We start from the raw sequence: 17,043 nt of genomic DNA on the forward strand, positions 1-17,043 counted from the left end.
GTAATACATGTCTAAGATCCAGGTATCTTGGTTACAGAGGGAAACTTACCCAGCTATTAAGAATTCAATATTACAGGCTAGAGAGATGGCTCAGCGGTTAAGAGAACTGACTGCTCTTCCAGAGGTCCTGAGTTCAAATCCCAGCAACCACATGGTGGCTCACAACCATCTGTAATGAAATCTGATTCCCTCTTCTGGTGTGTCTGAAGACATCTACAGTGTACTCATACATAAGGTAAATAAATCTTTAAAAAGGCATTCAATAGTATTTCCAAGATGCTGTAAGTGCCAATAATGCAAGAATTACTCCTCAGACCATCTCAGTCTAGCAGGTCATATCTGGGGAGTTTTTCTAGTTTGGTTGGCTGCTCGAGGTTCTATTTGTGTTCTAGTTTCTTCTTCAGCAGAATTCGGGATTGGCTCTAAGGTCTGCTCATGTTAGGCATGCATCCTGCCACAGAGGTCTAAGCTCAGTCCTCCAGCGTGTTTTTAAAACACCATCATGAAGGGGCTGAAGAGAAGGCTTAGTGGTCAAGAACACTTGCTCTAACAAAAGACTCCAGTTCAGTTCCTAGAATTCACAACTGTCTGTAGCTCCAGTTCTAAAGGATGCAACACCCTCTTCTGGCTTCTGCAGGCACCAGGCACACACAGTACATAGACATGCATACAGGCGACAATAAACAACTCCTTTTAATAAAGATACTACTGTTATATCCTGCAACCTTTGTTCTGCTCTTTATAGTTTAGCACCTGAGCTCTCTGCCTAGATTTTTTCTTGGGATTCCCAGAATCTCAAGGTAGCTGTGAATGCATACATGATCTACAAACTTGAATTAGGAAGAGTTTACATTTTCCCCCATATGAACTCTAAACAGTGTCTGAGGCTTCCTTTACTTATGAACTCACACCTGTGCCTTTGCCATTATTAGAAACCAGAAGCTTCTACATTAAAATTGCTGAGCTCCAGAACTTCTTCACTCGAGCCTTGTTTGAATTGTACCAGTAAAAAGAGTCACTGCTAAGTCTCTTTAATGCACTGATAAGTACATACACCAATGAGCCAAACATACTGGTACACACCTTCAATCCAAGTATGTGGGAGACAGAGGCAGGTGGACTGAAATGGGTGTGGTCTAATGCCGCTTGTGTTATAATGTGCATTTTGGTTCCCCAAACTGCTTACACAAGTGTCTACACATAAGACACTGAGGGACCCTGCCTCCAGATGGCTTTGATTGGTAAATAAAGAAGTCAATTGCTGGGCAGGACAGACAGAGGCGGGACTTTTGGGATTCCCAGGCTGGGAAGGGAAGAGAGGAAGAGAGAATCAACATGAGAGGGGTGTAGAACGAACTAGTCATGTAAAAATTCAGGTAAGTGCCTTTAGTGGCGCCTTCTCCAACTGGGTCTAGAGTAGCAGAGATGAAATATAGATTTTAAAGGATGTTAGTTCCAGAATATTTTTTGTTTGCTAGCCGCAGAAAGGACTGGAAATGCCCAGCCAAAACATATGAAAATTAACCGGCCTGTGAATGTGTTTGTGTGTGTGCATGTATATGTGTCTGTGTATGCACACATGTGTCTTTCATTCAAAAATCCAGAGAGATCCTAGGCAGGTGCAGCTCAAGTGCAACCCACCAGAAGCTAAAGTGGTTAACTAATTTGTCTCTACAGCGGACTCCAGGTTTGAGGTCAGCTTGGTTTACAGAGCAAGTTCCAGAACAGCCTGAACTATACAAAGAAACCCTTTCTTTAAATAAACAAAATAACAAATATTACAACTGTGGTTTTGAACACTTCCACTTCTGACAGGCAGAGGCCGAGGAGAATACTGAGTGTCTTCCTCTATCACCCGCAATCTTACTTTCTGAGTCAGGGTCTCTCAATAAATCCAAAGCTCACTGTTCTAGCTACACTGGCCGGCAAGCTTCCAGGATCTGCCTATTCCCCAAAAGCTGGGGTTCCAAGCACATGTGGTCATGCTTGGCTTTTATGTAAGGACTGGGGATTGGAACTCTGGTTCTTCTGTTTTCACACCAAGTGCCTCATACCCACTGTGCCATCTCTCCAGCCCGCAAGCCTTGTAATCTCAGGTGTTATTTTATGCATGGAGAAATATGGGGGTGGCCAGGAGGACATGTTCACACACAGAATCCCAGCACTTGGGCAGAGGAAGGCAGAGAGCCTTAGAAGGATGGGAAGGAATGTGGGTGCACACCTTACCAGGGTCACGCAGACAGTACAAAAATACTTTCAGAAAGAAATGAGCTGAATCCCCTCTGGTCAGCACCGCATCCTGCAGAGATCTGCCCCAGCTCACAACAGCTCCACTCACTGCCCCCGGAATACTCAGCGTGTGTCACATGAACTGGGGGAAGCACTGGGTTTCTTTTCAATAGGAAACACTTACTTTGCAGATCTTCTGAGCATGTGCTCCTGACAGACTGCCTCCAAAAACGGTAAAATCCTGAAAAGAAAAACAATTAAAGCAGCAAGTGAACCGTAGTGACTAGGCAGAGCCAAAGACCCAATGGGAAGAAATGGGAAACTCACACTGTTAAACCCATTTCAGATATTCAGAAAAAAAAAAAAAGAAAAGAAAGAGAGAGAGAAAAAAACCCTCTAATTCATAGATAATTCCCTAATATAGTTTTAATAAAATATCTTAATGAGAGTTTGTCTAGAATCGGGGTCAAAAGACGTACTCTCTGTTCTACAACAATGACTCAGATCTCTGAGGCAGTAGCTCAAATGGGATTAACCCTGTTGAGTCTACCAGTGTCAAACACTGCCACTTCCAGAAATATGGACCCTGGAAAAGGAGGAGGAAGACGAGAGGCAACCAGAGTCCCCCCCCCCCCAGCCCCTCCCAATCCCTGTGTCTAAAAACTTCATACCAGGGGTGTCTTATAAGCATGAAGATGATAGCAGCAGGCTAGCCCAGGGGAACTGGAATCACAAGGATACCACATGATTGGGAGGAAGAAAGAGAGGGAGGGAGGGAGGAAACACACCTACAGAGGGGACACCAAGGAGGAACCAGGCAGGATAAGGGAGGTGGTCATTAAGACAGAAGTAAACCTGTATAAAGAGAACTCAGAGAGCCCCTCCTTAACCTTAAGAGGAGAAAGGCTAGTCCTTTAAAAAACAAAAACTGAGTCAGAGACATCCAGACTCAGGGTCACTAGCCTGAAAGAAGGCAAAGGTAAAGATGAAAGCCAGAGATTAGAAGCCCTGAATTCACCCTGCTGCCTCCTCCTCCCGCCCCTTCTCCAGAGAGCATGCTGACAGACAGTGACCAAGGGAAGGAGGACAAGGTTCTGGAAAAACAGGCACACCCCAAAAAACCTACCTGTGTCTGTATCCTGGAGATCACAATGAAGAAGCTCACTGCACCCTAAGAATGGTACCAGCCTCTTTGAATGCCCACTTTCCCTAATCACATCCTCAAACCCGGAAAGGCTCCTCTGTGGTCCAAAGCTGGAACCTCTCTTTCCCTGTCTGTGGCCACCTGTACTGCCCCTGTTCTCCCTACAATCTGGCATCTTCAGAAGGAGAGCCTTGTCTTCATCATTGCCAACTCCTTCTACTTACTCCATGAGCATAGAAGGTAGGTACTCAAAAAAATACCAAGAATACAATAAGTCTGAATTTCTATACTGGCTGTAAGTAGTCAGGCATGGCCAGAAAACACTATCTGTCCTATCATTTCTACACTGCCTTCTTTATGAATGTTTGCCCAGCTCTTAAAAACTGAAAGAAAAAAATAAGTGAACTTCAACATTTGGCTGACCCAAATAGAAAAGTCTATTATGAAATAGCACAAGAAATACCCTGTTTCTACTGCTGCTTTAACAAAGTAACGCAAACTCTTGACTTTACACAACATACTTTTATTCTCTCATACACTGTGGTTTACAGGTTCCCCCCAGCGGCCTCGGCCTCACTGGGCTACAACCAAGGTCAACATTTCTGTGACCTCTCAGGAGGGTTCAAGGGCAGACTGTTCATCTTTTCTAAGCCTCTAGAAGTGGCACCCATTGCTGCTCTCAGAGTATTCGGATTCTTCTCTTTTCTCTAAGTCAGATACAGCAGGTGGAGTCCTCTCCTCCACTTTAAAAGACCCCTGTGATTACATTTGGCCACCTGGGTAACCCAGGCCACACTGTTGTAAGCTCAATTGAACCTTAATTCTTCTTTACTGTGGCCGGTAACACACAGCTTCTAGAGATTAAAATTTTGGACATGCAGGGCTAAAGAGATGGCTCAGCAGTTAGAAAACGTAACTACCCTTCCAAAGGATCCAGGTTTGATTCCCAGCACCCACTTGGTGCTCATAACCATCTGTAACTCCAGGTCCAGGGGATTCTGACACCGTCTTCTGGCACACACATGTACAAAGACATGTGAGCAGGTAAAACACCCAGACACATAAAATACTTATTTAAAGATTTTTGTATATGACGTACATCCTTGTAGGATTCTGCCTACAAGGTCCACCTTGGGTTTCAGTGGACACCAACTATCTGTCTTGATGGAACCTCAAAAATGTATTTAGATATTTCAAAAAAGCCCAGAGCTCAGGGACCGGTGCTTTTAAGAATCAATTTTATCCACTCAGGCTGTACCCGGAACTCCAAGCCCCACAACCACACAGCACAGCCTGAGGAGTCAGCTCATTCTCTGAACAACTTCACACAAGCCTACTGCCCTGCCAACACCTCCCAGACAGACAAAGGCTCTTCCTTCCCAAGGAGACGATAGTATTAAGACAACATATGAGGCTTGAGAGATGGCTCAGTGATTAAGAGCACTGACTGCTCTTTCAGAGGTCCTGAGTTCAATTCCCAGGAACCACATGGTGGCTCACAACCATCTGTAATGGGATCCAATGCCCTATTCCGGTGTGTCTGAAGACAGTGACAGTGTGCTCATATACATAAAATTAATAAATAAATCTTTTAAAAAAGACTACGTATGAATTTTTAAATACCAAAATAAAATCTGTCATGTGCACCAAACTATAAGCAAGACTTTATTTCCCATAATTGTTTTCTTTCACATATTTTGCTCCTGGTTCTACCTGGTAGGTGAGCTTCATTTACTGAAGTTTGGACATACCTGACTGAAGACATAAACCAACCGTCCATTGATTCGGCCCCGTCCAGTGACAACACTATCTCCAGGAAACTATCAGAGAAATGGGGAAATAAAGGTTTAAAAAAAAAAAAAAAACCCAAATACTTCTTTTTTTGTGACAGGGTTTCTTTGCATAGTTCTGGCTGTCCGGGATCTAGCTCTGTGTACCAGGTTGGTCTCGAACTCACAGAGATCTGCCTGCCTCTCCCTCCCAGTGCTGGGATTTAAGGCATGTGCCACCATCACTAGGATCAAATGCTTCTTATAGTCACGTTGGCATTGTGCCTTAGTGAAAAACAAAATGCCAAATTTTCTGGTTTGAAGAAGATTCAAAGTTTGGTTTAGTCCCAGTACAATAAATAGATAGATAGATAAATAAATAAATAAATAAAAAGAAAGACAAACTAACTACGAGAGAGCCATTTATTCTTGAGATAAACATATAAGGAAACTTAGCAGAAGTTGGCATGGCACATGCCTGGAATCCCAATAAAAACTAAGAAGGGAGAGAATCATTAAAAGTTTGAGGCCAGCCTTGGCTACACAGTAACATCCAGAGAGAGAGAGACAGAGAAAGCAGCCTGCACATGCTCTTCCAAAGTTACACATTCCTACCCAAACCCGCTTATTCTCAGGGAAACTCCAGCATCTGTCAATGACTCAGAGACTGCTGAGTTTACATCTTTGGTCAGACAGCAGACCAAAAGTTAATCCAAAGAGCTCCATGCACCCATGAAAAGCAATCTGGTTTTACTGACCTCATAGACTCAGAGGTGTGGGTGTATGTGGTTCATATCTGTGATTCCAATCAGGAGGCTAAGGCCACGGGATATATGAGTTCGAGGCCAGTTTGGGCTATATAAAAGACCTAAGGTAGTCTGTGTGACATAGTCAGACAAATTGGGGGGAAAAAAACAATAAAAACACCTAAACATAGGTTCAAATTTAAGAAGTATTAAAAGCAAAAGCTAGCATTTAGATGAGGGCCTGATTCTTAAAGCCCATCTGAATGACACTCTCATGAGCCTCCTTCCAAACCTGTCATTCTGTATGATGAAGAAGAGAACCTGCAACCTGAGCCTTGGAAACTGAACCTGAGTTATAATGCATACAATAAGGAGCCACCAGTCATCTGCAGACAATGAAGCTAGGAGAGAAGCTGAAGCCCCCTCAGTACTTCTCCAGGGGTCTGAGATAAAAGCAATATGGACTCTCTGCTCTGGTGGGAAGGCCAGCAAGCCACAGGAAGTGTTCACACCACCACTGGAACAGATAAAGATACCTTATTCTTATCAGCAGCCATTCCGAAGTCAGCACATCTGTGTTCCACAAACATGTCGCTCTCCACAAAGCTGCCAGGATCCAGCAGGAGACTGATCCGCTCCCTGGCTGTTAGTTTTCCCTACAACATAAGGATCCATTGGTGATGTCACCACAAGTGGGTAAGGTGTGCTGGCAGGAAAGCCAGGGACACAGGTTTTTCATCTTTGCCCCAGTGTAAAAGGCTCAGTTCTATCTGTTCTTGCCCAGGGTAGACAGGTGCTAGTAACAGACTTTACTTTAGCCAGGACAGCAGGGTAAATGGGGTACTCTAGGAGCCATTTGTCTGTGGAAGGAAACCAAGGAAGAGGGAGGAAACTGAGGCAGGCTTCGTGAGGGTCAGAGATTTACAGGCTCTTTTCAGAGTACACTTCAGCCAGGCACAACCTCCCCCCCCCCCCAGCCTCCACTCCAGGGCACTAATGGGTCCTCTGCCTTCTTTCTATCCTAAGTGGGAATCTCCACTTGGAGTGATGAAGGTGCTGAGTGCTAGAGAGGTTCTTGGGTTGAGGAGTATTTTAAAGACAAAGAAAAGAAAATGGCTGGAGGTACAGTTCAATTGGTAGAGGGCTTTTGCCTGTTGTATGCAAAAGCAGTGGGTTCAATTCCCGGGACCACATATAGTGCATATGGTAGTGAATGCCTACAATCCCAGAGCTTGGGGGGTGGGGGGGTGTTAGAAGCAGAGGGATCAGAAGTTCGGCATCATCCTTGCCTGCAAAGAAAAGTCAAGGCCAACCTGGGCTGCATGGATCCTAATTCAAATTTTCCTTTCAGATGATGTTGAATCCTTAATCTACCAAGAGCTTGCATGTCTTAGGCTCCCAAAACCTCAGTTCCTTGGCCTACTGTGCCAAGAAAGCAACACATATACACATTAAACAAACAAGAGAAAACACTTTTTTTAAACTTTAAATTAGTTATTCTAAGAAAATAGTGAAAGCCAAGGAGGTTGTGGAAAACAAATTTACTTTTGGGGGAAACAATCTAACAACTACGTAGGTAGGTAGGTAGGTAGGTAGGTAGGTAGGTAGGTAGGTAGGTAGATAGATAGATAGATAGATAGATAGATAGACAGACAGACAGACAGATTAATAAATTTTAAAATATTCATACTTTCTGGTCCTCTCTTTTAGGACATCTGACTCACAGACAAAGGGAACACAAATCATCCTCCCCCTAAATAAGCTCTGACTGCAGAAACTGGCTCTGAAGGCCTTAATCTAAGAGCATCAGGATCTGCCTGGGAAGGAATGAGGAACTCAAGGGTGCTCCAAGAGACAGAACAGTTTTCCCAGGAAACGTTAATAGCCCAATAGCCCTTCTAGCCCTTCAGCAGGACCCCGAGGGAGAGAGGGTCCAAGGTTCACCACAAACCTTTCAACCACATTTACATTCCTAAGTGTTAGCCTTTGAGCCTTTTTCAAAGGTAACTCTGGACTTCGGAATCAACATTTGACCTAGACTTGAGATGCAGATTTTCACGCCTTTGAGTACGATTTCTATGCCATTCACAGGGAGTGCTTCCTTTAGGGCATCTACCGGTTAACTCACAGGGCTCTATTGTCTGGACTCACACACAGGAGTCAAGGACACACTAGGGTCACCTCTTTCAGCTTGGTTTTGTTTGTTTTGTTTTTGTTTTGGTTTGGGTTTTTTTTCTGCTACTAAATGACATCCCCAGAAGAAGCTCAGATGTGATTCCCACCTGAAAATCCAGGCAGTGATTTAGTGCCTCGGCTGCTCACCACAGAGTAGCCTGGGAGTTTATAGAAAGTTCTATAGAGTTTATAGAAAGTCCTACGCAGCAGCTCGATACTGGAAACTCCCAAGAGGCGGACTTGACTTTCTCAGGCACAGTTGCCACAAACCTCCTGCATGCACGCATGGAGACCCCCACTGCAGGTGAATGTAAATGTAACCAACTTTTCCCCTAATACTTCGTGCCTCGGTTTTATTGTTTCCACCGTGGGGGGTGGGGGGGGGGAGATTGCCGTACACTCAGCGCGAGAACAATCCGGTCTTTTTAATTCAGAGCCTGGGGACCATTCGTGCAGCAATCTTATTCTAACAAGGTGTGGAAAGCACTATTCTGTTTAAGAAGCTTTGTAAGGACCAGCGTTCCCAAAAGTTCAAAGCTGCAAAGTGGAGCACAGAAGGAGACCGGTCATAACCATCCATCCAAACAATGCCCACCACCACCACCTGGGGACCTCCATAAGCGTGCAGCTGCTCGTTCTAGTCTATTGACACCCAAGGGCTATCGAGGTTCTCCAGGTGAAAGTTCTCGCCGCGCCCCTCCCAGGCACCTCGCCTATTGGCTGAGAGGCTCGGGCGCCGCGAGCTCGGCGCGCTGTGATAGGTCGCGAGCGGGGGAGGCGGGACGCATTGGCACCCGAGACTCACTCGCTTGTGCTGCGCGTCGATGCGGCGCTGGCCTCCGCCCAGCAGCGCCGCACTGCGCTTCTTGTCGATGCGCTCGTTAACTGAAACCGGCTGGCTGCAAAGGCTGCGGATCGCGGTGCCGAGGCCGCAGTTGAGAACGTTGAGCCTCGCTCCAGCCGTCACCGCCCGAATCCGAATTGCCGCCGCCATTTTTTTGACTCTGCCAGCGTGACACACGGACCACCGCACCTCAGGACGCATGCGCAGAGAGCGTAGCCATAGCGGGTCTGCGCTTGCGCGCCTTCGCTGGAACCAGAACTAGCTGTCACGGGTTTATATTCTGGCTCCAGCCGGTCCTGTAGGAGTGTACTTCTAAGTACCTGCCTCTCAGATCTGTGCCTGTGTGGCTGCACAGGACGAGGACTTCATTCCTTGCTCTGCGTTAGGTACAAACCCCAGGCTTTGTCGACCTACGTCCCCCAAAAATGAATAGATATATGAGCTCTAACCAACTTTAACCAAGTGCTGTGCCAGGTTTTGCTTTTACAACTTAGCTTTGAAATAATTCACATCCAGATTTCACGGATGAGATACACAAGAACAGAAATAGACTTGATACGGAGTCAAGACTGAAATGTTTTTTGAGCTATGCATTGAGCTCCAGAGAGGGTCTCTTAAAGGAGAGAGGTAGGGGGCTGGCTGCTTGGCTCAGTGGTTAAAGCCTTTGCCAACACTAGCATGAAGACCAAAATTGAGGTTCCCAAACTACTGACAGTAATGTGTCTGTATTGAGAGGTTGCCTAAGTGAGATAGCAGACAGAAATAAGAGTCCCAGGAAGTTCACAAGCCAGCCAGCCTGCAGTAAATGAGACCTAAATCCCCTACACAAATAAGGGGACCACTGACACCCCATGCTGTCCTGTGACTTCCACATGTGCACATCTGACACACACAAGATTTTTTTTTGTTTGATTTTTGTTTTTGATGTTTTTTTAAATTTGTGGCAAGACATAGAATGATGAAGTAAACTTTCAGGGACCATTGTGTTAGGTATAAGGACCATCACTCAATAGGGTATTACAGTCGGGGAGAGAGGTTGGCCTCAACCTTCAATATAACAGAGACAGGATTGATTGAGGTGGGAGTTCAATGGATAGAAAATTAAGAGGGAACACAGGATAAACTTAACGCATGCTTTGCTGTAGGCAAGCAAGGGTACTAAGACATCATTTGGGGAACAGTGGAAGAGGAACATTATCAAATACTGAGGTTGATCCCTTATCAAGGGTGAAGAATTCTGGCATAACTGACTTAGCAGGATTATCGGTAAAGCTTACCCTCTAGAAGAGAGGACCTGGGAGCCAAGGTCAGTTCTAGTTGAGAGGATGCTCAACAGAGCCTGACCAAAGTTTGGACAAGAAGAGAATCTTGTCAACACAGCAGCTGTGGCATTAGCTGGGAGCAAGTATCGAAAGTAAACTAGCTGCCAAAGGCTCAGACTCAGCCCTACTGAACCAGCAAGGGGGGGGGGGGAGGGCGAGCTGCTGACTCCCTTGGCAAGTGCCCTTTGTCAGCCCGGATGCTAAAATCTAAGAATCACAGCTCTGGTGCCTTTGAAAACTCTACCATTAATGCTTTGCCATTTGTTTACCCAGCTAAGTGGCAGGTCTTTAAGGCAAAGTACAAGGTACATATTTCTTATTCTTAGCCACAAAAAAGCCTGCCAGAGTTGATTATTAACCCTTCCTAGATCCACCTCACTGCAGGACTCCCATAGAGTACAAATTCTGACCTGAGACTTTAAAGTTAATGTCATTTTATTTACTTTTATTTACTCTTTTGAGACATGACCTGACATGTAGCCCTCCTTAGCTGGCCTGGAACTTATGATGTAGACCAGGTTGGCCTGAAACACGCAGAGACCCACCTGCCTCAGTCTTTCAAGTACTGGGCTTAAAGATGTGCCCCACTCCGCATAGCTGAGCAATCATCTTTGAGCCATCTATGTGCCAAGAACTTGAACTATGACCACAAGTTGTGTTTCTTAGATCAGGAATTGTTTCCCTCCACATAGACAGAAGCTGAATGTCCAAGGTCTGAAGTCTCCTGACTGGGCAAAGACCACCTACGTCTGCTGAACACCAGATGAGAGAGCTCTTGGCCCTGTTTTAAGGACCATGATAATCTAAAGAGGTAGACTAGGGGCTGGCTTTGGGAGAGTTTGAACAGTGCTGTGTGTTTAGACTATGTGTGAGAGGATAAGCAACTGTGGGGAGAAAAGGGGGGCCTGGCATGGTAGCGCACACCTTTTAGTCCCAGCCCTCAGGAACCTGGAGTAGGAGGGTCAGTGTATGGTTGAGGACAACTGGCTCTCCATAGGAAGTTCTTAGACTAGCCAGGGCTACATAGTGAGACCCTGCCTCAAAAAAACAAAACAACAACAAAAAAATGTTGCATGTTCATATTTACACACATGCACTTAAATTTGGTTACATCTCCAGCTTTTGGAGGAATGGTAACAAATCAGACTATGAAGAGTTGGGCAAAGTCAATTGGGACTGGGGGGGGTCATTAAGTTTCAGTACCATTAGTGGCTAACTAGGGAGTTAACATATCAAAGCAGATGCAAGCCCCCTCTGCCAGCATCACATTACCTGTGACTCAGCCCATCCTTTCTCACCCCTCCGTACTCTAAACCTCTCCCAGGGGCTGGGCTTCCAACCCCACCCCTACCCCTGATTCTTATATAATCCAGTCATTTCTGGGAACACAGGTCTCTTTTGACCTCTGGGTCAGTAATGGCTCCTCTGTTCCCGTTCTCCAGGGCCCAGTTTAGTGCACTGGCTGTGTTCAGCCTGTACCCTTCTCTCTGCTCGCTCTCTCCCTTATCTCTACAATAAATGTCTTCTCCACACTTTAGGAGTAGACACGTCCCCCCCTCCTTTATTTCATTTTTTCACTTTATTTCATTTTTTCATTAAGGCCAATGGGATTCCCTTGTTTCAGAGTTTCTTGGAGGCTTAACTCCTGAAGCACATGTCATCCTATTGTAACTTTATTTATTAACATTATTATTCTTTAACTCTCTGCAGATATTGTAGGCAGGAACTACAGCTGGCTGGCTCACCACTCTGCCCCAAACTTAAAGCAACCTAACAGACAAGAAAGCTTTCGAAACAAATTGGCAAAGTTGAATTGATTTAACAAATAGGCAACAACTGCATGAGTCCGCAGGTTTTCAGTTCCTGTGCACACTTTCAAGTCCTGTTCCAGTCTGGTGTCCTCCAGGCAGTTCTTAGTTCCTCCCCCTGGCTGGCCTGGGGAAGCAGGGAAGCAAGGAATATTTTCTTTATTTAACTTGAAATAAGCCAAAGACAGCGAGTCTAACTATGCCTAATTCTGCTACTCTTCCCCCCCCACCCCCACCCCCGCCATTCGTCAATTGACTTTATTAGTCTGGTTTGATGGGAGGGACAGGGAGAGTGTGTATTTGTGGAGTTTGCAGGGGGTGGAGGATTTTTTTTTTTTTTTTTTTAATTCATGGTGGCTGATTTGTGAGACTGGGAATCAAACCACAGAGCAAGTGATAAACTAATGAGAGAAAACACCAATACCTGAATCCGGTTTTCCTGTGTTTTATCTAACTCCCATTTACCCAGTATGCCCTGAATCTGTATGAGTATGGTCCACTCTAGAAAGCCACCAGGATCCAATCACAGGGCTCCACCTCAAGAACTTACTTTCAAAAGACCCTGTGCACTATGGTCAGATTATGTTTCTACTCTCTTGACACTATCAACATGTGGCTGGATTTAAACATGAGTTTGTGGGAGACAAAGCATACAAATCTCTGCTCCTCGTTTTTCCTCTCTAGCCTATCCATGGGCACATTGTCCTACAAACCCATATTATTTTGATACCTGTCTTGTTACAAGTCCTGTCTTACAGTGGGTTGGCCCAGGAAGAGGGTTAGGCTAACCAAGGGTTTTCCTTTGAACACCATCAGGCTCTGGGCTTTTCTGTCTTTAGTCCTTTTCAAAGGGTTGAGTGGTTTCTCCACCAAGAAGCAGGAGTCACCAGCTCTGTCATTAGTTTTCTTGGGATGTGTGTGTGGGGCGGGGGGGAGAGGTAACATGAAGACAGGGTCTCTGTGTAGCCCTGGATGTTCTGGAACTTGCTGGGCAGGATTCACCTGCCTCTGCCTCCCAAGGGCTGGGATTAAAAGCATACACCACCACAGCCCTGCTAGTTTTCTTGTTTTATCCATCAGAGATAAAAATATGGAGGATGTCCAGCTATAGACCTAGCTTCTGCTCTAAATTTCCTGGCAAAATCTGGGTAATTTACTTCAGAGCCCCCCTTCATGGTGGTGGGGAAGGGAAGCCTAGGAAACCCTTGATTTCTTACTCCTCTCCCGTGATAAGAGCCCAGTCATCCTATGTTAGAACAATCTGGATTAAGGTCGTTTCTGCCAGTTACTTCTGTGTGATCTTGGATAACAGCCTCAGTTCCCACTGCTACTAGGTGGGAGAAGCTTTGTGTCATAGGGTTATGTGGCTTAAATGGGAGAAAATGTGTAATGTTTAACATGATGCATGGCAACCTTGAAGTGTTGATTAAATTGTCTAATAGATTACTAGTAGTTTCCTAAAGTAGACAGTCTTTTTTTTTTTTTTTAAGACATAGTCTCCCCTTGTAGTATGTTGGGATTAAAGTCATGTACCACCACATATGGCTGAAATAGAGAATCTAATCTCTTCCTGAGAACTTCTCAGAGCCAAAGGAGAGTAACACAATGCATTTGTTTACTCCCTACCACGAGAGTGACCAGGAACTGTCAGGGCAGCAGTAAAGGCCTTTAAGAGAAAACTCCTTCTGGGCAAGAGAATAGTCGCTGGGGAGCCCTGAAGTTCCAGTTGAGCAAGTCAGTTTCCTGTCCAAGGGACCACCCTTAGGAAGGTGGATCCCGTTAAAAAAGATCAGAGGTATATTAGTCATTTAGTGACATTTTCCTTCCCAGAATCTCCACCCCTAACATAGTGGCTTACCAGGCTGAAGCCATATAGAGTTGTAAGTCTGTCCACTTTCCTAAGTGATTCAGAAAAGGATCACTTTCCCATTCTTCTCTCTGTCCCTCCCATAAGTTTGTCTTCCCTTACTCTTTGGGCCTCCTTACTGTCTCTGAAGTTCTCTACCATATGATTGTTTGTCCAATGTGTTTCTAACCTTCCTACCAGCTCAGACAATATGGTTTTTCCTTTCTCTCTCTCATTCCCTACCTTTAGGAAGCTGCTAAGACATGCATGGGCGGGGTCTTTTGAACTCTAATAAAATTGTCCTGGAGCTCCCGTTTGAGTCCACCCTTAAAAGTTATTTTATTGATAAGACTAAGAACTCCCTGGGCTGGAGAAATGGCTCAGCGGTTACTGACTGCTCTTCCAGAGGTCCTGAGTTCAATCCCCAGCAACCACATGGTGGCTCACAACCATCTGTAATGGGATCTGATGCCCTCTTCTGGTGTGTCTGAAGACAGCTACAGTGTACTCATATACACAAATAAATCTTAAAAAAAAAAAAAAAAAAAAGACTAAGAACTCCCAAAGAGAACCCCAATTTGCCCTGCATCAGAACCTGCATATTTCGTTCTTGTCCTAACTTCTTGAATAATAAAGGATGATGTATCAACATTTTCTGGCCATTCCTACTTGGACTGTGACTACTTTGAGTAAGGCTGAGCACATTGACAAGGGTCAAAGGAAGATGCACAGTCTTTGTCCTCAGAGTGGCTGATGCCAAGAGAATTAGGCACGCAAGAAGCAACCAAGACAGAAAACACAGAGGCAGCGAGATAGGAGAGCTCTCAGGTTACAGTGCAAGCTTGAATTCCAGGTTAAGAGAGAAAAATGAAGCCAGACAATTGTGTTACATACCTTTAATCCAGTACTCAGGAGACAGAGGCAGGTGAATCTCTGAGTTCGAGTCCAGCCTGGTCTATAGAGTGAATTTCAGGACAGCCAGAGCTACACAGAAGACCCCTCGCCAATCTTGAAAAACCAAAAAGGGGAGGAGGGGTGAATGTTCCCCTTTCCCAATCCCTTGCAGTGTTAAGGAAAGCTTAGCATGTCATGGGGGAGTTTGGGAGCCAAAGTGTTCCTGCTTGGGTTCAGCCAGGAGCAGCATTAGGAAGGTGTGGCTCCACACAAACTCACCGTAAATTTACAGGGTAACATTTGGGCTCTTGTCAGTTGTGATCAATATAGTCCAGGTGTTTCTCACCAAAAAGAGCCTTGGGTGCTTAGAAAGGGTATGTGTGAGAGCAGCTGTCCTCCTGTAGAGAGAACATTTTTTAAGATTTTTGTCATGCACTAATAATGCATCTCTCTCCTCTGTGTTGGGGTTATGTTGTTTGGATTTTTAACTGAAGAGAAAGAGATGTATTTTGAATTCTTGCCGATCTGTGTTTTCTTGGCTACTAAGATTAGATCTCAAAAGCTCTGACTTCAGTTTCTTTAAAACTAAAGCCCAAGAGACTGGCTTTCACCAGACATTGAACATTTTCTGAGCCATCTTGAAACAACCTCACTTTTCCTGGCTTTTTGGGATCCCAGGGAAATGAGAACTGTTCTTCCCCTTTTACCAAAGTTGGTTCTAGAACATTCTTCTGCTCTTGCTGATCTGCTACTCAAGCTTTTGTCCTGCGCTGGTAACACCCTTTCATCGCCTTCCGACCTCCACAGCACACTCTCCCCTCCTTGAGATTCTCTCACCAGGGTGGCTTTCCCTTCTAGACTGTCCAGCACAATTGTCAGACACCCTGAGCCTCTGACTGTGTTAGGATTTAGTGGCAGAAGTGCCTTGACTGGTCCAGGCTAAGGTTATATCATGCAACAGATTTCTGACTCTGTCTCTCTCTCTGTCTCTTGTCTCTCTCTGTGTCTGTCTCTGTCTCTCTCTCTTTCCTGAACCATGGGTTCAAATGGGTCCTAAATTCAATGACTGGTATTTAAGAAAAAGGAGCCGTAAGTCATGGATGCTGAGACACAGGAAGAAGTCTCTTAAGATGGAAGTAGAGGTCAGTGTTGTGTTGCCAAAAACAAGGGACATTTTAGCTGTCAGAAGCTAGAAGAGGCAAACAAGGTTTCCCCCATGAAAATCTTGGCGCTCCCTCCTGCAAACACATTGATTTCAGACTCCCACCTTCCAGACCTGCCAGAGGACATGTTCCTAGTGCCCTGGACACTGTTTTATGCTGATTGTTCCAGCAGCCTTAAGAAACCAAGACACAGGGGCTGGAGAGAAGGCTCAGTGGTTAAGAGCCCCAACTGCTGTTTCAGAGGTCCTGAGTTCAAATCCCAGCAACCACATTGTGGCTCACAACCATCTGTAATGGGGTCTGATGCCCTCTTCTGGTGTGTCTGACAACAGCTAAAGTGTACTCACATATATAAAATAAATAAATCTTAAACAAAAAAAAAAAAAAAAAGAAAGAAAGAAACCAAGACACCTGCTATGATTTAAGTGACTGCAGCCAACAACTGTGGACAAAGGTGAGGCAGAAAAATCCAACAGAATAAGTGACATCGGGTGGGTGGGGCCTGGCCATGGTGGGTGGGGCCTGGAGAAGCAGAGAGATTAAGAGGAGCCAGAATGCTGGAGTAAGAAGTTTAACCCAGCACACTCTGTAATGTGTGTGCGTGGAGGCCAGAAGAGGCTGTTGGATTCCCTGGATCCGAGTTACAGGTGGTTCTGAGTTGCCTGCCTAACTCAGGTCCTCTGGAAAAATCAGTAAATGTTCTTAGCGGAGGCTGAGGCCCCACTGTCTCTGTTAGGTCATGTCACTGGTGTTGCTAACCAACATGACTCTACAAAACTGGACTGCTGGTATGTCTGAAATGTTTGCAAGTGGATAGAGCTGTCGCTGCCTGCTGACCTGTGAACTGAACCGATAGTTCAAAACAACGCAGACAGGAGTTGCTCCAAAGAACCTTTCTAAACAGGTCTGCTCTCCCCCCACCCCCAACGCTCATATCCTTTCTTTTCCACTACCTCCGGCAGGTGGTTCTCTACAAAGGAAGTTAAAGCGTTTAAGAACCATCCTGAAAAATAAGGTTTGAAAAAAATTAAATTTCCAAGAGTCAGCGTGAGGGATGAAGAAAGGGCACAGGAAAGGGGGCGCATAGGAAACTGCCAGGTGCC

General features: G+C 45.3%; 1 protein-coding gene across 1 annotated transcript in view; it reads right to left on the reverse strand.

Moving 5' to 3' along the window:
* Nucleotides 1-9,091, reverse strand: part of PCCB (propionyl-CoA carboxylase subunit beta) — a 48,644-nt gene extending 39,553 nt beyond the window's left edge. The window contains exons 1-4 of the mRNA XM_080934415.1: nt 8,869-9,091; nt 6,425-6,544; nt 5,125-5,193; nt 2,414-2,470 (exon numbers count right to left, since the gene is read on the reverse strand). Coding sequence (XP_080790541.1) covers nt 2,414-2,470; nt 5,125-5,193; nt 6,425-6,544; nt 8,869-9,057 — 435 coding nt within the window. The 5' untranslated portion in view covers nt 9,058-9,091. The remainder of the gene's footprint in view (nt 1-2,413; nt 2,471-5,124; nt 5,194-6,424; nt 6,545-8,868) is intronic.
* Between the last annotated feature and the right edge of the window lie 7,952 nt (nt 9,092-17,043).

This window comes from Micromys minutus, assembly GCF_963924665.1.
Source record: "Micromys minutus genome assembly, chromosome: 21".
NCBI lineage: Eukaryota > Metazoa > Chordata > Mammalia > Rodentia > Muridae > Micromys > Micromys minutus.